At 39.5% G+C, this 27,267-nt stretch overlaps 1 protein-coding gene across 4 annotated transcripts in view; it reads right to left on the reverse strand.

Moving 5' to 3' along the window:
- Positions 1-7,513: 7,513 nt before the first annotated feature.
- PTEN (phosphatase and tensin homolog) overlaps positions 7,514-27,267 on the reverse strand; it is a 64,635-nt gene continuing 44,881 nt past the window's right edge. For 2 of the 4 annotated variants that reach the window (XM_083149063.1, XM_083149062.1), the window contains exons 7-9: positions 25,902-26,068; positions 14,601-14,828; positions 7,514-12,972 (exon numbers count right to left, since the gene is read on the reverse strand). In XM_083149063.1, coding sequence (XP_083005189.1) covers positions 12,796-12,972; positions 14,601-14,828; positions 25,902-26,068 — 572 coding nt within the window. In that variant the 3' untranslated portion in view covers positions 7,514-12,795. Of the gene's footprint in view, positions 12,973-14,600; positions 14,829-25,880; positions 26,069-27,267 lie in introns of all 4 variants that reach the window. The other 2 variants (XM_083149061.1, XM_083149060.1) reach the window with 1 other exon arrangement.

A 27,267-nucleotide genomic window follows, 5' to 3' on the forward strand; every position in this document is an offset into this window, starting at 1 on the left:
AGAGGAGAGGGCTGGTAATCGCACAGGAAAGGGTAAATATGGATCAAGGAGATTGGCCCCTCAATAGGTGTCTCGATAGTTAAATTCGTGTGACATGTGAGGGTGTGCTACCACAGGACATCAAAAAGTTGCATGTACAGTTTTGGACAGGAAGAAATGTCACTATGTGGTGCACCAAAAAATAAAGAGTCAAATAAAATGTAACTTTTATTGTTATGGGTTTAAAAGTATAGCGAAATATAAAAGACACAGAACAAAGATGACATACATATAATTTTAAAAAAAGGATATAAATTATCCTTACAACGTGGGGTCCCACACTCCTAATATTCAATTCCCACTAATGTTGGGGTACGTGGTCCGTCTATTGGGTGTCTTGTATTTTTATATATACACGGCGGGCATTGAACATGTATCATAAATTACCCCATTTGTAGGGGAAAGGTGGTACAAGCTTGGGGTTGGCTGTTCGAAGATAGGTTTGGTATTACCGCGATAATTATGCCAGATATGAATAATTAGGCAGAGTTATGCCAAAAATAATTAGGCAAAATTAAGCAAGATTTGCAATTAGCAATACCAATAATCGCTCAGTATGTAGTATTAGTATGTCTACAAGAGCGTGTCGGTAACGACCAATCTAGCACAAATCGTATATGCACATAATAGGGATGCCCATTATAGAGTAGCCGTACACGTCAGTGGTGGTCTTAATACAGTTCCTGGAGTACAATGTGTCTGACTATAGGACACTTTGTCTCACGATGTAATGGGACTGTATAGTCAGGTATATTAGTACTGATATGATCCCTGGAGTACAGCGTATCTATCTTGGGACACGCTGGCTCACGATTTAACAGGATTAAATATCATTAATTCCTCAGTAATTAATGCTTAATATGCCTGCCGTTATTTCACAAATAAATTGTCACGGTACTTGTGCCATTGGTTTTTAGTATAAACAAAGTAGTGTCTGGTACGCTTTTTTATTACATTTGTTAAATGTTTTATTTATTGTTCACTCTCAAATAAGTGTTTTTAACAAAGTGCACAATAATCAGGTTATAGAGTGTTAGTAATTGCTGGGTGTGTGGCGTTCACACGTTATACCCAAACGCTTCAATGACAGTTTTTATCACACTAATCATGTGCTGTTCGGTACCAGTGTCTTGTATTTTTATATATACACGGTGGGCATTGGACATGTATCATAAATTACCCCATTTGTAGGGGAAAGGTGGTACTTAGTACTGATATGATCCCTGGAGTACAGCGTATCTATCTTGGGACACGCTGGCTCACGATTTAACAGGATTAAATATCATTAATTCCTCAGTAATTTATGCTTAATATGCCTGCCGTTATTTTACAAATAAATTGTCACGGTACTTGTGCCATTGGTTTTTAGTATAAACAAAGTAGTGTCTGGTACGCTTTTTTATTACGTTTGTTAAATGTTTTATTTATTGTTCACTCTCAAATAAGTGTTTTTAACAAAGTGCACAATAATCAGGTTATAGAGTGTCAGTAATCGCTGGGTGTGTGGCGTTCACACGTTATACCCAAACGCTTCAATGACAGTTTTTATCACATTAATCATGTGCTGTTCGGTACCAGTAGCAATCACTTAATAGTGATGGTATGTCAAACACAATGGGTCTGAGTACCTAAGTGACCATGCATTAGTTAGTTGTAACGGGTTGTTTTCTGAGACTGAGTGATCACACTAGGCTCAGTATGTTGAGATCATATGCCCGCCGGCCATATAAACTGTGGCGGTGATCGTTACACGTTAGTTGGATACAAGACTTGCAACGTGGAATCCACAGTCCCTGGAGCGCGGCGTGCTTGATAATTACACGCCGTCTCACAGTATGTAAGACTGGATTCTCACTTGCGATACAGATAGGCACCCTTCAGCCAACGGGCTGCTTGTCAATGCGCCCGCTCAATAACGTTTTTAAATTTTAAACTAGACAGATCAAAATGTACATTTCAATTGGGGTAAGGGAGTGGGGATAGCCCACGAAGTGTACGGTCGGCGTACGCTTCGCTAATGAGCTTCGTCAGGACCGTCTGGTCCTGACGAAGCTCATTAGCGAAGCGTACGCCGACCGTACACTTCGTGGGCTATCCCCACTCCCTTACCCCAATTGAAATGTACATTTTGATCTGTCTAGTTTAAAATTTAAAAACGTTATTGAGCGGGCGCATTGACAAGCAGCCCGTTGGCTGAAGGGTGCCTATCTGTATCGCAAGTGAGAATCCAGTCTTACATACTGTGAGACGGCGTGTAATTATCAAGCACGCCGCGCTCCAGGGACTGTGGATTCCACGTTGCAAGTCTTGTATCCAACTAACGTGTAACGATCACCGCCACAGTTTATATGGCCGGCGGGCATATGATCTCAACATACTGAGCCTAGTGTGATCACTCAGTCTCAGAAAACAACCCGTTACAACTAACTAATGCATGGTCACTTAGGTACTCAGACCCATTGTGTTTGACATACCATCACTATTAAGTGATTGCTACTGGTACCGAACAGCACATGATTAATGTGATAAAAACTGTCATTGAAGCGTTTGGGTATAACGTGTGAACGCCACACACCCAGCGATTACTGACACTCTATAACCTGATTATTGTGCACTTTGTTAAAAACACTTATTTGAGAGTGAACAATAAATAAAACATTTAACAAACGTAATAAAAAAGCGTACCAGACACTACTTTGTTTATACTAAAAACCAATGGCACAAGTACCGTGACAATTTATTTGTAAAATAACGGCAGGCATATTAAGCATAAATTACTGAGGAATTAATGATATTTAATCCTGTTAAATCGTGAGCCAGCGTGTCCCAAGATAGATACGCTGTACTCCAGGGATCATATCAGTACTAAGTACCACCTTTCCCCTACAAATGGGGTAATTTATGATACATGTCCAATGCCCACCGTGTATATATAAAAATACAAGACACTGGTACCGAACAGCACATGATTAGTGTGATAAAAACTGTCATTGAAGCGTTTGGGTATAACGTGTGAACGCCACACACCCAGCAATTACTAACACTCTATAACCTGATTATTGTGCACTTTGTTAAAAACACTTATTTGAGAGTGAACAATAAATAAAACATTTAACAAATGTAATAAAAAAGCGTACCAGACACTACTTTGTTTATACTAAAAACCAATGGCACAAGTACCGTGACAATTTATTTGTGAAATAACGGCAGGCATATTAAGCATTAATTACTGAGGAATTAATGATATTTAATCCTGTTAAATCGTGAGCCAGCGTGTCCCAAGATAGATACGCTGTACTCCAGGGATCATATCAGTACTAATATACCTGACTATACAGTCCCATTACATCGTGAGACAAAGTGTCCTATAGTCAGACACATTGTACTCCAGGAACTGTATTAAGACCACCACTGACGTGTACGGCTACTCTATAATGGGCATCCCTATTATGTGCATATACGATTTGTGCTAGATTGGTCGTTACCGACACGCTCTTGTAGACATACTAATACTACATACTGAGCGATTATTGGTATTGCTAATTGCAAATCTTGCTTAATTTTGCCTAATTATTTTTGGCATAACTCTGCCTAATTATTCATATCTGGCATAATTATCGCGGTAATACCAAACCTATCTTCGAACAGCCAACCCCAAGCTTGTACCACCTTTCCCCTACAAATGGGGTAATTTATGATACATGTTCAATGCCCGCCGTGTATATATAAAAATACAAGACACCCAATAGACGGACCACGTACCCCAACATTAGTGGGAATTGAATATTAGGAGTGTGGGACCCCACGTTGTAAGGATAATTTATATCCTTTTTTTAAAATTATATGTATGTCATCTTTGTTCTGTGTCTTTTATATTTCGCTATACTTTTAAACCCATAACAATAAAAGTTACATTTTATTTGACTCTTTATTTTTTGGTGCACCACATAGTGACATTTCTTCCTGTCCAAAACTGTACATGCGTTGGGACATCTGTCACATTCCCGTTTTATGACTACGCATCAAATCAAAGGACAAAATAAAAACAATCGTTTGTAGAATATTTCTCTGTCAGCTTATTCTAATTGGATGATTTTATAAGGAATGTACATTTATAAATTGGTGCCTCCACTATTGGGGAAAATATTGTAGTACTTCGTTCCCGTGGCCCTCAGGAAACTTTGTGGTCAGGCAGCCTACACTTATACAGTGGTTTTATATTATTATTGTTTTTAGGCTATAGCGCGTGGAGGAATATTGGGGTTTGATATATATATCCCAAGAGGGAAAAACAGCACTCACTAGTCTTCTCGTGAAAGTATATGTCCAGCGTTTAATCCAATCAAAACTATAGCCTGACGACTTCTGTCCTGGTGTAGACCTTGTCAAGGCGATGGCAATATAAGCAGAAAACCAACAATGGGGTAGGAGTACTGGGACAAGGGGTATATGAACACCTATGGACAGGTTTCATTCTGCTCCAGATGAAGTGGAGAGACCTTTACCAGGGAAACAATTTTTAACCTGATATTTAAACCTCCTGAGGATTTATTTCATCACCACCGTATACTAGATAAAGGGCTCTCCATCTTTTCTATGGTCAAATCTCCTTCAAGCACAAAAAGAGGACCTGACCAGCGGCATCTAATAATACATCACCCAGGTTTACCGAACATCCCTTCATTTGGGAAACTGCCACCTGGAAAAACCTCTGCTGCCTTAATAGAGACGTTCCATCCAGTTACCATCAATATAACCTAGACACAGGAATTATTGAATTGTAATAGAGGTTACCACCAATATATCCTAGATATAGGAATTGAATTGTAATACAGATTACCACCAATTTATTTTATAGTCTTTTACTAAATTTTAAACATGTCCTACTAATTGTTTCAATAAATACATTTGACTTGAATGAAAGTCATATGCTTAAATTGCAGCTGAATTTGAAAAACAGAGCCAGCACAAATTCCTTTTTCACTAGTTGATAAGTAGTCTTTGCTGCAAAGTTCACACTGGGTCTCACTACTAGAACACCCTTCTAGTAGGGTAGGTGAGTGCTAACTAGTCTTAGACATGATTTTGAATAAAACTCATTAACTCAGCTACATGCCCATAATGAAAAGGAAGCAGATTTGGAATTCCAAGCAACTGTAACAATTTTAGATCTTATGAATTTCGCTTTTCAAAACATTATTTCACTTGAGTTATGTTGGCTGCAAATCCAATCTTGATTTGGGAAAATTGCCTAATACAGGTTGAGTATCCCATATCCGACTATCCGTTATCCGAATTATTCCGAAAACCATACATTCCAGAAAGTGAAAAAAATTTTGTTTGCTAAAAACTCACTGGGGACATTTGTAACAGCACTACTGAGGACATAATATGTAACTGGCACTATACTATATATGTGCAAGGCAATGACTGCTTGGCTTTCAAATTCAATATCTGATTTGTGTACTATGTTTTGAAACCTTGTTTTTTTTAACAAATAAAATATATTTGTGTGCATTTCATGTTTTTGATGTGTTTATACAGCATAAATGCAAGATACTTCAAAATACATAATTGAAATATTAAAATATTCTGAAATACGGAATAATCCGTTATCCAAAATTCAATGCTTAAAAGAGCATTTTGGATACGGGATACTCAACCTGTATGATTTACCTTGATTTCAACATTGACACAAAAACCTTTAAGTTTCAGTAAGGGTGGTGTGTACACTTTAATAGCCAACAGCCACATCACAGAATGACATCACTGGATGAAGTGCTAAAGAAGGTCTAGTGCAATAACACTCAACATTTGCAATAGCTTTTAAGAAAATTAATCCAGTCTCAATGGGGTATATTTGCTACACATTGTCAGATTATATTATACAGTCAGTCAATACTGCTGATTTTCTATAGATAAAAAAAAGAAAAAGAAATAAATGCAAAGCCAGCCTAATTTAACATTTAAACCAGGCATGTCCAACGTTGGCCCTCCAGATGTTGTGAAACTACACATCCCAGCATGCTTTGCCACATTTTTGCTATTAGAGAATGCTAAAACTATTGCAAAGCATGCTGGGATGTGTAGTTTCACAACATCTGGAGGGCCAACGTTGGACATGACAGATTTAAACGATCCATCAATGATCAGCAGCATCAACAAACCATTGTATAATAATGCTGCTTTCCCACTGTAGACCAGTTTAAAGTACTGGTAATCTTAAATGGTATTTAAAACGGTATTAGCATTCCCACTGCAGCAGATTACCGTTTTAAATACCATTTAAGTACCATTCCCATTGCAGTGAACCGTGTAAAATGTAGAGTGCCTAACCCCCCCCCCCAAGTGTAAAGAGTGCCTAACCCCCCGTACCTGCCCTGTGCCCCCACCTCCCCTCCCCTTGTACTTACCTGCACGGGGATGCAGGGCAGTGGGGAGGCAGCGGGGGTCCATGCAGGGTACAGGCAGTCCCAGTGCCTGATGAGAACTAGTAGTTCTCACTTTGCGCATATGTAATGAGTGCACGTGCATAATAATGAGCTGCTCATTACACATGCACAAAGTGAGAACTACTAGGTCTCATCAGGCACTGGGACTGCCTGGAGGCTAAATAACGTTTAAGAGGCATTCCCACTGCCTATTAAACGTTATTTTAACGTGTAGGACTCTGCTTTAAAAACGGGTTGAAATACCATTTAGCTTTAAACGGTATTTCAATTCTGGCACTTTCCCACTGCAGCCTTAAAACGGTAAATTGCGCTGAAAATCTGCAATTTACCATTTTTTAGCTGCAGTGGGAAAGGGGCATAAGCTATCCCTGCTCAGGCCAATTCATTTGTTTACCAACAGGGCTTATAGAGCGTAGTTTCATTTATACAGGAGCAGCATAAAGACATGGGTCAGGCGTTTGTCACTGTGCATACCCCACTTCTGTTGGCCAGCTGCGCAAATTGAGGCTTCACAAACCCTTCTATGTGGAACATAGTTGTAATATTGATCGCAGCTACATATACAAGAGGCATCTTCTACTGAGAAGTTTTCTGCATGCCCCTCCTAGAAATCGGAAGAAAATGCATTGCTGCTTGCATCGGGCACTAAACTTCTGCTCATCTCTGAATTAGACCCTTTGTTCCTTGGTTCTGTGTCAAATTCATCAGGCCTACAAAAAGGTCAGTCATGGATGAAATTTCTAAATAAGGAAATTGGGTATTAACATTTCAATAAAAAACACCAATAACAAAAATCAAGGCAAAAAAACACAAACTTGTGGGATGCTTTTTTTTTTCTTAAATATACTATTTATTTTATATATAGTTTTACACATTTCGTTTCTGAGAAGACCACAAGAAAAACACTGGAAACTAGAGTAAGAATTTGGGACTTTCGGCTCTGTAGACAGATTCACCACTATAATACACCCGTAAGTTTTTGAAGTTTGGGTAAACACCTCTTCAATAAAACACCCACACAGTGACAAGAATGAGACTTTAATCAGTTTTAAGTGGAGTTTATAACACTAAGATAAAGGGATGTTAACACACATACAATAACAAATGGACACGTGATTTGTATGAGGCATTATCCTGTACATGTAATTTGTTGTATATTTTCTCAGTGCATAGCATTACACACAGAGTCACTGCTGCACAGCACAATAATATTTTAAGAGGCTGAACCGGAGAAAAGACTAAACCAACTTAAAAAAAAAAAATCCCCTCCCCCCTTCCCAAAACAAACATCCAAAAACAAATATACAGTTTCAGGGAAATCCTCAAATATTTTGGAGCAGAATAATGGAATAGAATATGCCCGTCTCCAGTTGAAGCCTCTTGATAGTGCACAGTTCCACCCATTCCATTTGCATGCATGACAAGTTTAACAGTATTTAAACAGAAAAGGAGGTAAACGAGGCACTTTGTGGCAACCACAGGCATCGTTCGACATATTGCACAAATTTTGCTAGAATTAAAATGGGAACTTTTTGTTACTGGCATAAATGTGTAAAAATAGTAATAAAAATAATGAATTTATGAAGAAAAAAAAAAATAAGTTTGATACTGCCTGCAAACTCCACTTGAGTTGATGGCCTCTGCCACAGAACTTGAAAGCTTATGTACACAAGTCTAAATTCTGTGACATTGTTGAGACTGACAACAGCCCCGACACTGACTCATTGAAAATACTTAAAGCAAACTTTTTTATTCCTAATTAATCCCTCTGGTTCAATATTAAACCCGCTAGTAAATTTAGCACAGCTAAAATATGGTCAAATGGATTTAATTTAAAAATAGGGAGGAGAGAACAAAATCACTCAGTCATAGGAATTCTTGTCAAAATCGGAGGGGATGGTAACTTAAGAAAAAAAGCAGAGTATGTCATATATATTTTATATTAATACATATATAATGCCATTTTTTCCCACTTCAGATGACTATACCATAAAAACATTAGCAAGGCTCTTCAATAATAATGACTCAACACAGGATTTCCATAATATAAAAAATGTGGGGGGGGGGGAGAACAGTGCAAAATCCCATATTTAAACATTTTGGCTGGTTAATTTAAAACTACCATCATTTTCACACAAAAGCAGTCAGGCAATTGGGAACCAAATAAGATTTTGGGGGGTTGGCATATGTTAACATTAGCGGACAAGCAACTATAAAGGTCTCTTGTGCGGCGGTTACATTTCAGAAATGCAAGTTCTTCGCTTGTCACTCACAGGTCAAGTACAACCACTAACAAATTGGGATGGATTTATATAAATTGGCCATCTCCCTCCCCCCTCTTAATCTATTGCCCTGGTCACAGCTCTATACAATAGCAGCAGATATGTACTCCACACACACACACACATACACACGGGAACATCCATGCCTGAATCATTGTTGACTCCTCAACTTAGTGCAATCTTTTACATGCCACGTCTTCACCACTGGCAATGTCGGTAAGGCAAAAAATGAGGTTAACCATCATGAAACACTGCATGCAGCCATTCAGAATAATGGAAACCTAATTTTCTTATTGAATGTTAAGTTCAAACTTAGCAATCTGCTTTTGTTTTGACAGCACAGTTCCAAAATATGGACAAAACCCCCATAAGCAGCCTACAATAAAATGTAAATATTTAGAGTAGGCAGTCAATAAAAGTATTTTAAAGTGTTTAACAGTTATGCGAACAGTTTGCAAACATCCCTTGTGGTATGTGTTCGTATAGTGTCTACGTAGGAATACAGAGTGCCAAATTGCTTTTCCAAATCAAGTTGTGCTAAAGTCTCATTGCCATCCAGGACAATTCAACTCTTGATTACCATAAAAGGACTAATACTGTATACTGACTAAACAAAAAGTTGGAATAATATAGTGCAGCCAAGCTCCAATAGGATGTCCATTATCTATGTGTTGTCTTCTGGCAAGAAATCAAATAATGGGATTCAACTTATAAAATATAGGCATACTACAACCGCAAGAGGTAAGTGCATGTTTTTCAATTACAGGAAATGTGTTGGAAATAAAAGGGTACTGTTCATGTTAATTAATTCACCATACTGTTATTTGACTTCAGTGACTTACTGCAATTTCTCCAGTACAATTGGCTGACTATTGGTTAAATAATACAAAACCCCTATAGCAGTGGTTCCCAAACAGTGTGCCTAGGCACCCTGAAGTGCCCCAGGTTGGCGGTCAAGGACCAATTTAAATTATGGGGAAAATAAAGTGGTAGCTTGTGCCAATCAAAACATGTATATAAATCAGAATAATAAGTGTACATAAGCACATAACTAAAACTAAGAACGACAGCAAAAGCACCCTTTACTTAATTTATTGATGAATTTGAAATACAATATTAAAATGTATTTATGCTAGGGGTGCCCTGATAAAATCTGATACGCTAGGGTGCCGCGATTCAAAAAAGTTTGGGAACCACTGACCTATAGTATTATGGGAGACATGAGTCATTCCTTCTAGTACTCAGGCACACAGGCATTAAGTTGCCCTCCTGAGTGATTTTAATATAACAGTATACAGGGCTTTTATGATTTTTTTTAAGGGAGCATTGGTTCTTAATTTGAAGTGATAGATTTAGGTTTATAGACGCTTCAGAAGAATTGGCCAACCATGATCACTACATCCTGTTGACTAATTACACATTAGGCAATAGTAATAACTGTAATAAAAGAAAAACAACATGAGAAGGCATCTTTCGTTGAAACAGAGCTCAATGATCCCTCATCATTAAGAACTCCATTAGACACGCAATGTATACATACAGCTGCAGATAAGAACTGTGTAGAACTATTTAAAATGCAGAAATTTCCACTAAATTCTGTTGTAAAGATTTTAAAACAAAAAAAATCTATACACAGAAAATGTTAAAATCTCTTCAAGCCAAAATATTTTATTTAGAAACATTGATCGAAAGAAACGGCAACTTTTCCTGGAAGGCTTACTTGTGCCTACACATTGAGTAATAGCCTAATCTAGAACCACAGACATTGCATCTCCAGACAAATTAAAAATGCATAATTTGGCAAGGAGTTCAAGAGAGCATACTCAAAAATCAAAGTGCAATACTTAGAATTTAAAGGAAGGCGTCTTTAAAATTCCCAAGGAGAACCTTTGAATTCTATAATTCAATGCAGGCGTTTGATTCATGCCGTTTAACATATAATAGGGGAAAAGTAATGGATTGTGAATATTCGAATAATGGATATTTGTTTTGCTTAGCAAGTACCAGTTATAAAATTCTATAAAGCATGTCTGGCTAAAAAGTAGACTTGCCACCTCTAACTGAAATCACAAGTACCCTATCTTATGGTCGACTACTTCCAAATGCTCCAATTTGAATTTCAGCTACCAATGATAACTAGGTCAAATTACAGTTCATAAAACAAAATAAAAATGGGATTTTACACTGTTATGAAATGTATTTTATTAAATATAAAAGTATATAGCGCAGTTGTGGTAAGCTTAATATGATGCAGTCTGGCGTGCAAAATAAAGTAAAAAATTATAAACAAACAGCTCCACATTAAAAAGTGGAATACCATGCTGCATTTGTAAGTAATGATTGAACACTGCCAGTTCAGAAATCGAATATTTTAATAGTAAAATAACTACATAGAATATTTGGGACATTTTATATTTTTGATATACACCATTTTATATCTGTTCCGTGTTGAAACTTTTAAAGCAACACTGACTTCATAACCATGTGTAAAGTAAAAAAAAAAAAAAAATTATATATGTATATATATATATTTAAAAAAGGACATTGAAGCTACTAAACATTCTTCAAGTAAAATTCCCTAACAGTTTAAGTGTGCAAAACTGCAAAACTCATTGTAATAGAATGTGTAAGGTCAAAAAGGTGGATCTGCTGAAAGCTATGCAATAAATGCATCAGGCCTCTCCCTTTTCCTTCTTTGCAGAAAGATCTGTTAGAATCATACACTGAAACTTCCTGTACTGTCTAAAGTTTATATTCAATGAGGAGATAAGGAGACAAATCAGAAGCTTGCAGGCAGCACTTAAAGCATTCACAGCCGGTATATGATTGAAAAAGAATGCAATAATTGGACTCCGATTAACCAATATGTACCAAGATATCCTCATGGACACTCATTTATAGCAATGAAGATAATTCTGGTACAGATGGTTAAAAGGTCTGCAAAAGTAGCACTGACCTTGATAACACAAGGGATGGAAATCATTGCAACAGTTTGGAGTGGATGGGAAAGTTTCAGGAGTTAAAATTGCTATATTTTTTGTTTAAAAATAATTGGCAAAATTTTACTATGAACAATAATCCACAACATTTGTATGGATAAAATTGCTGACAATGCCAATATATTTGTGAGAATGTATATTAATACATATGTAGATCTGCTTGTGAAGGTTTGTATGGTTCAATCCCGTACCTCTTAAAAGAATGCTCCCTATAGCTGCCTTTTCTAGCACCATTATGCTTATAATAGAAAAAACAAAAAAGAAAGAAAAAAAAGAAAGGAAAAAAAGCACAAACAATAAGCAGCGACAGTAGACAATTCCTTTGTATGTTCCGGATTTACGGTAGCACGCTAAACAAAAGGAGCATGTTTTAAACTTGAGATGGTACATGAATCAAGCCGGAAGTAGATTCACTTTTAAATAATCATTATCCACCGCATTTAATTTATGCATATAACAATGTAACCCATGAACATTTCTAAGCCAGTGTTATCTGTTGCCAAACTGGCTGTGAAGAGGCAGGAAGTGAACCTGGTATTTCAAATAGCACATAATGAATTTCAGTTGGTGACAAAATACAAAAACAAAGAAAAAAAAAATGAACCTTACTTATACACATCTCCACTTTCATAAAAAAAAAAAAAAACTTGGAATAAAATGGAAAGTGCCATCTTTATTTATCCTAATTAAGATTTGAATGTCCTTTTGACACGAAAAGGATATTTACATAACATTGCTACGTAACCTTTTCTTAATTTTACGGGGGGGGAGGGGGGGGTGTGTTTTTTTTTCTTCTTTTTTCCTCATTCCATTGGACAACAGTGCCAAAAACCCTGTGGGGCAAAATAATATTGGTCAAGGAAAAAAAATAAAATAATTGCTCCTATAACTGGTAGTCTGACAATGTCATTTGCCATTTAAAAAAGGTCCTTTTTCAGTTTATTCAAGTTTGTCTTTTTCTGTGGTTTTAATTCCCTCGATTTAAAAAAAAAAAAAAAAACACAAAGAAGAAAAAAAAAAAATTCAGACTTTTGTTATCTGATCTTCATCAAAAGGTTCATTCTCTGGGTCAGAGTCAGTGGTGTCAGAATATCGATAATGATCAGGTTCATTGTCACTAACATCCGGTGTCACAGAGGTGGAGCTGCTAGCCTCGGAATTTGAAGATTCTTCTACGGTTTTAGTGAAAAATAGCTTCACCTGTAAACAAAAACATGACTAATTTAAAAAAAATGTGAGATTATATTTAGCATTACATAATCCTCTACACACCCACAATTAAATATTCATATTTATCACTCACTATAAAATAATCTCTCTGGTTCAATTTGGCAAAGTTTGCTACATAATAAATTAAGCCTGGGGAACCAAATTAGCACATCTGACTAGTTATCTAATTCTACTCTATTGTACACTTGGTCTTATTGACCCATGCAATAGACATGAATGTATTATTCTGTAGACCAAACCTCTAAACCAGGCATGCCCAAAGTCAGGCCCGGGGGCCAATTGCGGCCCGCGCTGTCATTTCAATTGGCCCGCAGCCTCCAGCTGGAAGCGGGCAGAGCATCAGATGTGGAAAGTACAGCACAGGACACTAAAGGTGGGGCCCCGGCGAGTGCGCCTTTACCTTGCTGTCTGCTGCAGTGAGGAGGTGCCAGCCATCACAGTCAGATGTGTTTGGCGTCCTACCCCTGCTGCTGCAATCGTATATCACACTACTCCACAATCACAGTGATAGCAGTGTTTGGGGAGGGGGGCAGCAAGGGGGAAGCAAGGGGGAAGCTTGCTCCCGTAACATGCAGAGTGGAGGAGGGCAGCAGCGGGAGCCCAAGCATCTCCTGTCTTTACAGTGCCTGCTTTGCCTCTCCGTCTTCTGGCTTACACAAGGGGCTGGAAAACATACTGAGAAGGGAGGGGGCAGAGTGGGGAACATATAGTGAATGGAGGCAGTGATGGCCATTCAGAGAAAGGGGAGCAGGGGCAGGCTGGGGGACATACAGTGAATGGGGGCAGAGTGGGGTACATAGTGGAGGCACTGATGGACATTAAGAGAAGAGGGCAGGCTGTGGGACAGAGTGAATGGGTGCAGAGTGGGGAACATACAGTGAATGGGGGACATACAGTGAAGGAGGGGCAGGCTAGGGGACCATTCTGATGTGATTAATGCTTCTAAGAATGTCAGGCTGTATGGTCGGCCCCCCACATTTTCACTTCACCAAATCTGGCCCTAGTCCCAAAAAGTTTGGACACCCCTGCTCTAAACTAAGAGGTTTCATTATAGAAAGTTCTTAATTAAAGAGGCTTCAGAAGGACACCAGTTGGGCAGTCACACGAAACTGCTGTCTACTGTTGGATGTCGTGCACAAACTGAGAACATTTTTCAGGGAATGCAGCGTAAAAATAAAGCAGACAATATTTTCCCTGAACAGAAACAAAATAACTCGCCCAAATGTACATTAACTCTCTGCACATGTTGCATCTGCCCCACCTCGATGTGCGAATCGGGATGGTCTCCTTGCATGAACATGAGCTAGATGCTTCTAACAATGCCATTTATTACAAGTGGGAGGGGGGGGGGGGGAGTAAATGCAATGGACATGCCCATATAGGTGAAAAAAATAGTGTTCTCACGTTTCCAGTATGTAGGTCGCATGTTATAAATCAAATGAGGGGGTGTGATGAGGAGAAATGTTGGCCAGCCCTTATGTTGTGTCTGGCTGCTCAGCAAAACATGCAACTTATGAAGACAAACAAGGAAGACCCAGTGTAAACTGCTCTTCCATAGCTCTGGCTAATTTCAAACAATGTAATTCTTTATGGCTTACTTTGAAGTTTGGTGAGAAGTATCTGTTGGCCTTGTCTTTGTTAGCTTTATCTAGGTCGTTTTTTGTTAACGTGAGGGTGAGATATTCCTTGTCATTATCCGAACGTTCGGTGCTGTATATACCATCAAGTTCTTGCTCTCCAAGTAATGTTCCATTTTCTACTTTCTCTGAATATTCATCAGGGCCAGGTACAAAGAACGTATTTACCCAAAAATGAAACATTTTTTCCTAAGAGGGGAAAAAAAATTAAAAAGGTAAAACACTCCATTGTTACACCTTAATGTAGAAATGGACTATAAAACATTAATGCACAGAAATTAGCAGTTCATCATTAACTGTCCTACAATTCATCTTGCAAGCACCACTACGGTTATTCAGTGCCATTCCCTTTAAAATACCATGGTGTACCAATTGCTCTCAACCAACTCTTAAACTGTGTATACACACAGATTAATCTGTCTGGTGGGAACAAAAATCTGGAAATGGGAGAAAATAAGTCGATAAATTCCTCCCAAAAACTGAAAAATGGGTATTTAAAAAAAAAAAGGTACTCTTTACCTAGAAGGGCGCCCATCGCGGGCATCGCATGTACCAAAAAATCGCATGCGATCGACGCGATTACCGCAATTTCCCATAGGGAACAATGTTAAATGTCCCAATTGACCCGATTTTCCATAGGGAACAATGTTAAATGGCCCACAGAGGCCAAATAGGCACCCTGAAGTGTGAAATGGCCCCCCCAATTGTTAACGCCACCCCACGATCAACGTCAACCCGAAGCGTGGCGAGCGCAGCGAGCCCGCGAGGGGCGGCGGTACGCGTCCTACGACCTTTTCATACCCCCACTATCCACGTCGGCGTGGAGTTGAGGATAGAAAGTGTGGCGAGCGCAGCCATATACCTGTGAAGGTGTCCGCGTGCGCTCGCCACGCTTCGGGCTCGGTGCGCTTGCCACACTTTCTATTCTCTCTCCACGCCGACGTGGATAGTGGGGGTATGAAAAGGTCGTAGGACGCGTACCGCTGCGCTCGCCGCGCTTCGGGTTGACGTTGATCGTGGGGTGGCGTTAACAATTGGGGGGGCCATTTCACACTTCAGGGTGCCTATTTGGCCTCTGTGGGCCATTTAACATTGTTCCCTATGGGAAATCGCGGTAATCGTATCGCATGCGATTTTTTGGTCGCATGCGATGCGACCGACGCGATTTTTTTACCTTATGATGCCCAAGATCAAAATCGTGGGCGCCCTTCTAGGTAGAGAGTACCAAAAAAAATTATTGTTTTGTTTAAACGGGGCTCATCTCAGGCACTACAACACCCCATGACCCCTTGCCACATCAATTATTTCCACTTGTACCCCATTACTGTATTATGTACCCCATTACTGTATTATGTTTATGAATTAATAAACACCATTTGGTACAGAAACCAGCATTGTGTCACGTACTGCACCCACGCACCACACACACCCTAGGCACCAGGTTAGCGCTTAACCTTTACCCTAAACCAGTTAACCCTGGAGTCTGACCAACTCGGTTAAGCAGCTCCCGCCACAGACGACCAGAGCGCTGTAACCAGCCAAAAACCAGCATATTTAAGATAATATAGCAAAGCACTTCAACCAATTAATCTGATTTAGGATTGTTTGTTTTACAGCATTTGGGAGCAAATAGTTGAGTCTTATATGCTCTCATACATTGCCAGTCTTTTGTTCCAACCAGATAGATTAGACAGATACATCTGTAGGTGTGTACCCAGTATTACCTGCATCTCAAACTGCTGCAGACCACCCATTACACTACAGAAAGCTATGGACTACACAGCAGTATGAAGCTTCACAGTGCAAACTAGCTTTATAAAGGTGACAGGGAAATACTTTCCCTCCCATTTTGGAATACAGAGGATGGTTATTCAAAAGTAGAGAATGGCAAGCAAGCAGCATGTAAGGAAAGACTGACAGCAAGAACTAAGTAAGGAAGATCTTCCAGCAACACCTATGAATGAGTAGTAGAAAGTTTATAGAATTTAGTTTTAGGGGGTATTTAATCTCCTGCAGCCATCTCCCGACGGGGGAAGATGACTGCAGGGCCCTATTCAATGCTGTCAAGCGAGTTGTTAATTACTGGTCCAGCTGCAATTTTCCCTTGCCTTTAACTACAGTATGCCAGCTAGTTCTGAAGCCTTTAAACACCCAACTGTGCTGTAAAAAATAGCAAACACATTTCATTAGTATAACTTTCATTACTATGTTGCTTCTCCATAGTGGGAAGCCTATTTAACCCCTTCCCGACATTACCTTTTTTGTTAATTTTTTTTTTTTTTTCCTCCTTGCGTTCAAATAAGCGTAACTTTTTTAATTTTCCGGCTATATAGACACATGAGGGCTTTTTTTTGCGGGACAAGTTGTACTTTGTAGTGGTACCATTTACTATACCGTATAATATTCTGGGGAATCAGGAAATAATTCAATGTGGGGTAAAAAAAAAAAAAAAAACCGCCATTCCACAATTTTGCGCTGGTTACGCTTTTTTTGGAGTTCATAGTTCGTTTAAAATGATGGGTTATCTTTATTCTATGGGTCATTACGATTCTGGTGATACCAAACTTATATAGTTTTCATTATGTTTTACCACTAAAAAAAAAAATAGCAACTTTTACGGTTTTTCTAATTTGCGTCGCGTCGCCATGTTCTGCGGCTTATAACTTTTTTATTTTTCCACCTACGGACCTGGGTGAGGGCTCATTTTTTGCGGGCTGAAGTGTACTTTTTAATTAATACCATTATGGGATATGGGCGACTTTCTGATCTCTTTTAGTTATTTTTTTTTGGGTACGCGATGCGACCAAAAAACGTAGTTTTGGCGTTTGGAATTATTTTCCGTTTACGCCTTTAACCGTGCGGGATAACTAATGTTATATTTTAATAGATCGGACTTTTAGGAACGCGGCGATACCAAATATGTTTATTTTTTTTATTTTTTATTTATTTTTATTTGTGAAATGGGGAAAGGGGGGTGATTTGAACTGTTAATATTTTTTTATTTTTTTTTTATTTTTAAACTTTTTTTTTTTTTTTTTTTACTTTTACTACAAGGCCCCCTAGTGTACTTGACCACTAGGGGGCTCGATCGCCTGTACTAGGTTCAGCCATAGAGCTCTATGGCTGAACATAGTGATTTTCAGCACTCTCTATTACATCCTGCCTCAGGCAGGATGTAATAGGAATACTGACACGGCCAGCACAGGGGTCTACATTAGACCCCTGGCTACCATGGCAACCGATCGGCACCCTCCGATCTCGCCGCGGGGGGCGCCCCCCCTCCGATCAGCTATTTAAGCACTGCGGGCGCTTTGCCCGCGGTGCTTAAAGGGTTAAACGGCCACGATCGGCGAACTCGCCGCTCGTGGCCGTGAGAGCAGGTGCCTGGCTGTAACATACAGCCATTACCTGCTCTCTTTCAAGCCAGCTCACTCCGTGAGCTGGCTTGATTCCCCCGCAACCGACACATGACGTATATATACGTCATGTGTCGGGAAGGGGTTAAAAACACAACCTAAGTAATCTGATAATTCAATACCCTCCTTTGTTTTTTGTTTTTTTATATTTAAAAAAGGAGGACTTCTTAAACAAATTCCTATGATTTATTAACAGTTTCTTATATAGCGTAGTATATTCCATTACGCTTTACAACTGCAGCCATCATGTGACGCAGCACTGGCAGGAGTGTTTTGCGTGATGTCTCTGTGGCTACTAAACGAGAAAATTCAGAATGTTGAGTTATATGCTGACGGCCCACTGTAACTATGATTTTATGAATGGAAATCTACACCAAAGGCAATATATACCACTTGAAGAAAAATTCAATTTCTAATGCATATACAAAAATTTGCATGCTATTAATAAAAATGTGCATAATCGTGTTACGTTATACCACATAAAATGTCTTCCAGTCCTTAACGCTTTGTTCTTAAGGAGCCCATATACTATGCAATTCTGGCCCATTTTCATCTGATTCAGATGGATCGTCCCAATATAACAGATGGAAACTGGCCAAATCTGAGGTGTTGGACATCAGATCCAATCCAATGGCATTCCTGTGAGCCTGAGATCACATAGGATGAATTGTAAATCTGAGCCACCAGGGGCACATCATGGATGTTTTTTAGCACCTGTGATGTATCATCTGATTTTCCTTGAACTTCCCCGGCAACTTCGGAGTCTTTCTACATGCATAAATCAGCACATCAAATAGGATGTGAGGGCTGCCGGGAAGGTCAAGGCAAGTCAGGTCCTACTTGTGCCTCCAACAAGTCAGATCAGTGTATGGGCATCTTTAAGCCTCTATAAGGATTCACACTATTTTTAGAAATTAATTCATAATGGGGTTTGGGAAGAAATTGAACATTATTAGTACAGCTAGACTGCAATGTAAAATTGCCATAAGAGAAACAGCTACAAAACTGCCTAGCCAATTGCTTTCAGTTAGTATTAGGGTATTAAAACTCATGTGGTCATGAAAGGTCAACAAGCTAACAAACTGGCAGTCTGAGGTGCCACCATTAATTCATATTCACACTTATTAAATACATGCAGACATGCACAGTGGTCAGGGGCGGGGGTGTGGGGAAGTATTAAAAAACCTGCCTCTTGTTGGTTTACACCTATTTTTATGCATTAACGTTTTAATAAAATAAAAATGTAATCCCATTTGTTATAATACTGTGAAACATTGCTATATATTCAAAACCTTGATCAATCATGTTTTAATGCTCTTACATTAAGGGGGACATTTACTAAGATGCCCAACCAGATTATATCTATTATCTTCTAGAAGCCCTAAATAAAGTAGAATGTAATTGATTGCTACGGACAACACCCCATCTGCAATAGAACGCCAATCTTAGTAAATTTAGTAAAGTTATTAGGCTTTCATATGATTTCATATATTTCAATAAAACCAATTTTAGACTAAACCTAATTAAAGCATGAAAAAGTAATTTTCGGAGAAACGCAAAAACCAGAAAAACGAAAGCGTGAATTATTAGCACTGAATGGGTCACAGGCATTAAACCTTTTGAATTAAAATACTAGTTTAGATGCCTTTTCAGTTCCATGTCTGTTTTGACGTTTTGAATGACCTAAACCAAAGGATGAAAACATTCTTTTTACACTAGCTGGGAATGGGAAAATACATTAGTGTTAACTAATGCTGGGAGAGAAGAAGCTTGATGCTAGGCAGACTTAGCACCTCTTATCTGAATCTCCTCCCTAGATCTATACACACACACACACACTATATATCTATATCTATATCTATATCTATATATATATGATAATAGCGGCACTCTCGGACTTAATCAAATAAACACTCTTGATACGAGTTTACTAAATATATATAAAAAGTGAATGTGTGGCGCCACCTGTGTGTCCTCAACCTAAACAGGGTATGGTAGGCAATGTCCCCCTTTAACCTAAGGGGTGTCAGCCAATCTTCAAAGTAAAAGTAATGGTAAGTTACTTAGAGAGTATGTGTTCAATGAATGAAGATGCGGCGACTACTGCTCATTTAGAAAATATATATAATAATCGTGCTAGCCTGCACTTATGAAAATAAATAAGTAACTGGTGATATATGTGGACCTGGAACCACGATATGTGTCAAAATTGACTAAGAATAAATATTTGGCAAAGTATGTGTGTAAAAAATAAATACATTTATTTGAACAAAATTGGTACAAATTAAAAAACAGACAAGGAGTCTAAGATAATCCCTATACTAAAAAAGTACTGGAGTGTCGGCAGGCTTGGATTCCTGCTGATTATATATATATATATATATATATATACACATATATATACATATATATACACACACATACATACATACATATACACACACACACACACACACACGTCAAATTAAAAAAACAAGTTTAAACCGGCTAACACAGTGGTGTAGAAATTATACACACTAAAGGCCCATACACACTTGAAGATTTTCATCTCAAAAGACTTTCCCAAAATCTCTGATAGATATATCTTTCCCCAAAGTAGTGCGTACACACTGAGCCATTTTCCCAAAGAGCGAGAGATTTTCACGAGGTGAAAGACTTTGCTGAAAATCTTTCACATAAAAGGCGATTTACATAATGGGCTGGGTTTGAATTACAAGGGTGGGAGCAAGGGCCATTATATTCAGTGCATTCCAGTTCTTGGTGCCTGATTCAGAGCCGATAGCTGGGCTGCGTATATGCAGAGCCCACGATCAGGTAAACTACACCCGCGCCGCCCTGACCGGGAAAAATCCCAAACGTGTGCACGGCAAAATTTCATTTGCCGCTGCGCATGTAGGGAGAAATCAATGTATACGGTACGCCATAACAAAATATACACGGGGGAGGGGGGGCAGTGGCGGCGGTAACATATACATTGCTGGCCTGCGAAAAATGTAAGGCATGGCTTTGTGGGACAAGGGACTATGCACTCCGTAATGCCCATTACACATTATGCCACACACCGCAATGTCCATTAGACATATGACACACACCGTAATGTCCATTACACATTATGACACACACCATAATGCCCATTACACATATGCCACACACCATAATGCCCATTACACATATGCCACACACCATAATGCCCATTACACATGCCACACACCGTAATGCCCATTACACATGCCACACACCGTAATGCCCATTACACATGCCACACACCGTAATGCCCATTACATATAATGACACAACTGCCGCTTACCTACATACTCATTGCTAGGGTTTTCATGTACGGTGCCAGGGGTAACATGCTATGTGCACTGCATCCTTACGCTCACCTTGCCCCGCTGTCTGTCCCCGCCTGCATCACTAAAGGAGACCGCCGGGCAGAGCGGTGGGGTCATCCAACTATCTGAAAGCAGGTCCATCTGTCTGCGACTCGCAGCCAATCAGGCGACGGTGGCTTGCGAGTTGCAAGCAGGCGTGTCATTCAAAATAGCCGCACAGCGGATGGTTGGACCTGCTCTGAGACAGCCGGGTTTACCACCACTTTGCCGGCTGTCTCCTTTAATGATGCAGGCAGGTACAAACAGCAGAGCAATGTGAGCGGACGTTCCGCCTCCAAAATGAACTGACGGAACGCAGTTATGACCCGTTCCGGCTCTATTTAAACCATGGTGGGCAGTAATATATACATTGCTGGCCTGTGCAAGCTATGTATATATTACTGGCTAATAACTAAGTCATTGGTGCCCAGTGGTGCCTGTAATATATAGATTGCTGGCATGTGCCAGCAATCTATATATTACTGGCTTATGGTTGTCATTGGTGCCCAGTGGTACCTGTAATATATAGATTGCTGGCATGTGCCAGCAATCTTTATATTACTGGCTTATGGTTGTCATTGGTGCCCAGTGGTACCTGTAATATATAGATTGCTGGAAATGTGCCAGCAATCTATTACTGGCTTATGGTTGTCATTGGTGCCCAGTGGTACCTGTAAAATATAGATTGCTGGCATGTGCCAGCAATCTATATATTACTGGCTTATGGTTGTCATTGGTGCCCAGTGGTTCCAGTAATATATAGATTGCTGGCATGCGCCAGAAATCTATATATTACTGGCTTATGGTTGTCATTGGTGCCCAGTGGTTCCAGTAACATATAGATTGCTGGCATGTGCCAGAAATCTATATATTACTGGCTTACAAAAAAAAAGACACATTGGTGGCCAGTGCTGCTCCGTGTGGAGCAGGACGGAGGGAGGCGGGGGGTGCATCAGCTGCACATGTGGCCTGACCCGGGAGGACGCGCACAGGTGACCAGCGGGGCGGGGAACGGCAGGTGAGAAAGGCGGGGAGCAGGGCTTTCAGCAGCCAGCCGCCGCAGCAGCGAGCCGGACATAGCGACTCAGCTGGGCAGCGTCAGCGTGGACAAGTGAGTATGACAGGCGGGGGAGGGGAGGGGGGGCGGCAGCGGGGCGTACCGCCGGGCTGAAAGTGGCTAATCTTTCAGCCCAGCAGCGTACACACACACACAGCGATGATGGATGACAAGCCATCCATCATCGCTGGATCTGCTGGCAAAACCAGGAGCGCGCATCATCGCTAGTCGGGGGTCGCTGGCCCATACACACTAATCGATTTTCATCTGAAAATCGGTCAAAACGCCTGTTTTGACCGATTTTTAGGTGAAAAATCGTCAAGTGTGTATGGGCCTTAACACAATAAAATTAATAAAATTACAGCACCACTCAGATATCTGGCTTATATGCAGGTTTTGCGTCCACATAGTCTTGTACATTGCAAAGAAAGTGACCTGATCTGACTAGTGCACCTGTTTCACATGACCTGCAAAGTAAAGGTCACAGGAAGGGGAATTTAGCAATGTTACTCGTAAGACAGAGGTCAACCTTAAACTAGGGTTTGGATCTATTACACAACATGCACTGGCAGGCAGGAGGTATGTAAATATTTAATCCAGTATTGAGCACATGAAGCCTACATGTACTCCTAACTAGAACTGATAAGCACTGGTAATTTACACCATTAATTACACTTACAGGTGCCTATGTTCACATTCCTGCATCAATGGAACAACATTTACAGAATAACTAAAGCTTAGTTACTGAAGGAGAGTTTCCAAACAACTGTCACACAGGGTTTTTATAATAGTCTGGGGTTTTCCAGCCTGAAATGCACCTGCTGGGCGACATTTAAGTGACCGGGGATACACCACTGGAGCAGTTTAGCTCTCGCACAACAGCATGCAAGACTTAGATCTCTTCAGCACATTGCACATTTATGGCTGAAAAATAGAAGCATTCTAAAAGACTACCAGCCATAAAGCCCCATACACACTAGGCGATATAGCTTATGACTGATATAGTCAATGATTTCCTATAGATTGTAAGCTTGCAGCAGGGCTCTCCTACCTCCAAGTCTGTCTGTTACCCAGTTTTTTTATCACGGTCTACTATTGTAAAGCGCAACGGAATCTTCTGCGCTATAGAAGACACTGTAAATAAATAAATGATTTCCCATGGACAAACGATTAAGTGCAACATCATTAAAAGTGAACCCCAAAATCACACAGCGTTAACAATAAGATTCTCCAAATCTTATTGGGAGGAGAGTGTGGCTAAAATGCACTGGCTAAAGTGTTCTGGGCAAACCTTTATGTCCAAGGCACTGTTATTTTCACTATTGCAAAAACTTACTGGCTTTAACAAAATAGGCATCAGATCTGCTAAGGATTTCCAGGTTTAATTTTTACTTTGGAAGTCAAATTTGTATCGCTGGCACACCCATGTGTATTCCATAATAAATGCTCACTCCCTCAAAAGCTTTATTGCTGCGTTCGTGCCTCCAATACAACGCTTGTTTTTGTTTTGCTAATGGCCAATTTTGACTAACTGCACTTGATAAACACATTCTACTGGCAACAGTCAAGATAGACTTGTCTGCACAGTCTATTTAGCCAGGCAATATCGATGCAGCACATTGGGATGCATGCGGCTGAACACTGCGATTTTGACTATATAGTCAAAATGGATAGCCAAAAATCGCAACATGTGTACACAGCTTTAGTCTTAGAATTGTAATTGTTTATTTCGTACTCACATCAGTATTTGTTTTAAATAATTTACCATTTAGTTGCCATTGTACACACGCCAATGCTTCCCTAGGAAGACTAACGCTGGCGCTTTTAAAATTCATACTTTTTCTATTCAATTTTAAAGCCACGGTGCTGTGCATCAGGATGGAATCAGCATAGAATGCGGCTGAAAACCCTACGATGTCCATTTGATTTTACATGTAGAAGCAAAATCTAATAGAAAAATAGACCAAAACCGAACAGTGTGTATAGGGCAATGCTTGCGCATAACAGACAACATAATTAGTATTTTGTTAGTATCTATTTGTTCATGTATACCTACCAACAGATATAACAGCTTCCAAATCCTCAGATACTGTCAGTTTTTTTCCGCATTGTATCCCTCTTAAACCTAATACATTCTTCCACAAAAACATTAGAGCCCTATATTTTAGGCCAGCTATAGGAGTTAATTCACTGCAATAAATTAACCATGGGCTAAATGGTCTGTGGGAGTTATTCAATTACAAGGTGTGAGAAGTTTGCAGTCTGTACTTAAGGAGTATTTCTGTTAGTTTGAGGGAGGCTTGAACATTTCTGGTTAGTGCTGCAAACGCACTGCCCCATAGCAAAGGATAAGTTTCCTGGAACGTGTGTATTAAACGTGCATTTGCAGCAAAATTTATCAAGCAAAACAAAACGTACTTGAAGAAAACTTGGGGGTAGGAAGCTACCACCCTTTTGCACACACTGTAAATTAATCTGGCTCATTAGTATTCTGTATAAGCATTAATCTTCACCTATTTTTTTATAATATTAAATATTTTGCTACCACCTATAATATAGAGAAAGTCATTTTGCGTCTGTTGGCATATTAAAAGGTGAATATTCAATCTGTGTCGGGAAATATCTGCACTCATCTATTCAAGGCTGCCTTTAACAGCATTGAAGGATGTCAGACCCAACTTTTTTTTTCTTTTTTAAAGTCTGATCTGTTTTGTCGGAAAGGGCTGCAGATTGTCTAATTCCCAGACAGTTTCCAACAATTTATGGACTTTACGACACTCTACAGTTGGAAAATAAATTCAGACTGTCAAGTTAGTGTCGGATCTGACGAAAATGGGCAGGATTGCCGGGACGTTCCAGCAGTCAGAATCTCAGATTGAATACACCCCAAATATCACTACAACTGTAGAATACTTAAATATATGTAATAATAATAAAAAAAAAAAACTGATTACCACAGAGGAAAAGCTATACCTTACTTTCTTCAAAAATATATATTTCCAGAAAATAAATTCACCCCTCTGATCGCAGCTAATTTACGTATTTTTGGGTGCAGTACACTCTACAACTCTTCACAAAAAATGAAATACACAAACTATAGCGCTGTCCTATATGTACTTTTTTAATCCATTCTGGTTGAATAATAAGACATTGATTAAAATAGCTGTAAACTCAAAGCTCTGAAACCATACTGCCTTGCACGAAGTAGGCCTCGTAACCTCTACCACAGCATATATTACACCCACTCTCCCCTACGCCAGGATCACACTGATAAATCAAGAGATATTAAAATATATTTCTTTAAATCTGCCCTTATCTGGCTACTCATCCAAACAAGTGTAATTTGAACTTTTCGTAATTTTACACTTTATAGCCTCAGAGAGAAGACTTAACAAACCTTTTTAGACTTGTAACAAACCTTTTTCATCATCTTGTTCTGCTTATGGAAAAACTCCACCTTTATGTCCCCACAAACAGGAAGTGGCTGCGGGAAATCAAAATACATGTATTTCTCCTCACGTCTTGTGGGTCCTGTGGATGATGTAAATATCTTAACCTTCAGCTGATAGATGACAAACTGTGGATCTATGGAAAAAGGGAAAATGGCATGTTAGGATTAACGATTTACAATTCTATGCAGTATTACAAAGGTGATATGAATCAAGAAAAAAAAATTAAATTCAGTTAAGAATTTAAATTTTTAGCATCTAAGTTCTAATTTAATGGTTTGTGTGACCAACCCTGCACTGGTCACAAACACCAAATATTCTACATAGGGCATATGATAAGCTGCATTGAGTGGATTCATGCTGCAGACATTGACTTGCGACCAGCGCCAAAGCCTTATTTCACGCAGGTTTCTGTTTGCATCTGAAAGGAGAATTGCAATATATAAGTGCAGTCTCGGGGCTGGACGTCCACAACAAATTAAATCAATCACAGCCACTTTAGATGAGAGCCAAATCTCTCAATCAAGTGAGCATACACCTCACTCCAATATGATAAGAAAACACTTCTGTTTTAAATGAAAACTAGAGACGCAGAACAAACACCCACACAAAAAAAAGCAATAATAGAAGATATACACAGGCATTAAAAAATTAGGTGATGTGCAAAACTGCCTATTTTTGGTTCTAATTGCTGGGGATGGGAAAAAACAGGGACTAGAAATAGGTAGCGGTTTGAACTGGAGTTGGTAAAAGGGGAGCTGCAGCTTGCATAGACTACTGAGAAACTGGCCAGAAAATACTGTCTGTATTACATGTTGTTCCTATAGGTAAAGAGTGACTACTAGTCACTCGGACAGGTTCCCATAATTACACCAAGACAAGTTTCACCCCAGGAGAAGGAAACAAATTCCTGGTTCCGCCTTTCAGAACACTGGGGAGGAGAGGAGGAGCCACCTACATGCACTACAGTTCTGGTGTAGGCCAAAGAAAGACCACCATACGGAATCTCAGTTCACACTTCTGATGTGCCCTCTGACTCACCCTTACATATACAGCACTCACTCGGCACAGGATAGAAGTATTATTCATGGACTGATGTGTTCAGTCTCCTCAATTGTTATTTGCAATCACAGGTCCTTTGAGAATATGCACGGTGTACACACCCTTAGCATAGCGCAGTCCTTGCCATCCCACAAATGAGTCGCACCCAGCAATGGATAATGGCAATCGCAATACATGCACAAGTGCAACTGTTCACAGGTAAGAGTAGGCTGGATGCAACTGTACAAGACAATATTGTCTTTACCTCATTTGATTGAAGACTATTTTGCATTG

The sequence above is a fragment of the Crinia signifera genome, chromosome 6, assembly GCF_055691185.1.
Source record: "Crinia signifera chromosome 6, ASM5569118v1, whole genome shotgun sequence".
NCBI classification, from domain to species: Eukaryota; Metazoa; Chordata; class Amphibia; order Anura; family Myobatrachidae; genus Crinia; species Crinia signifera.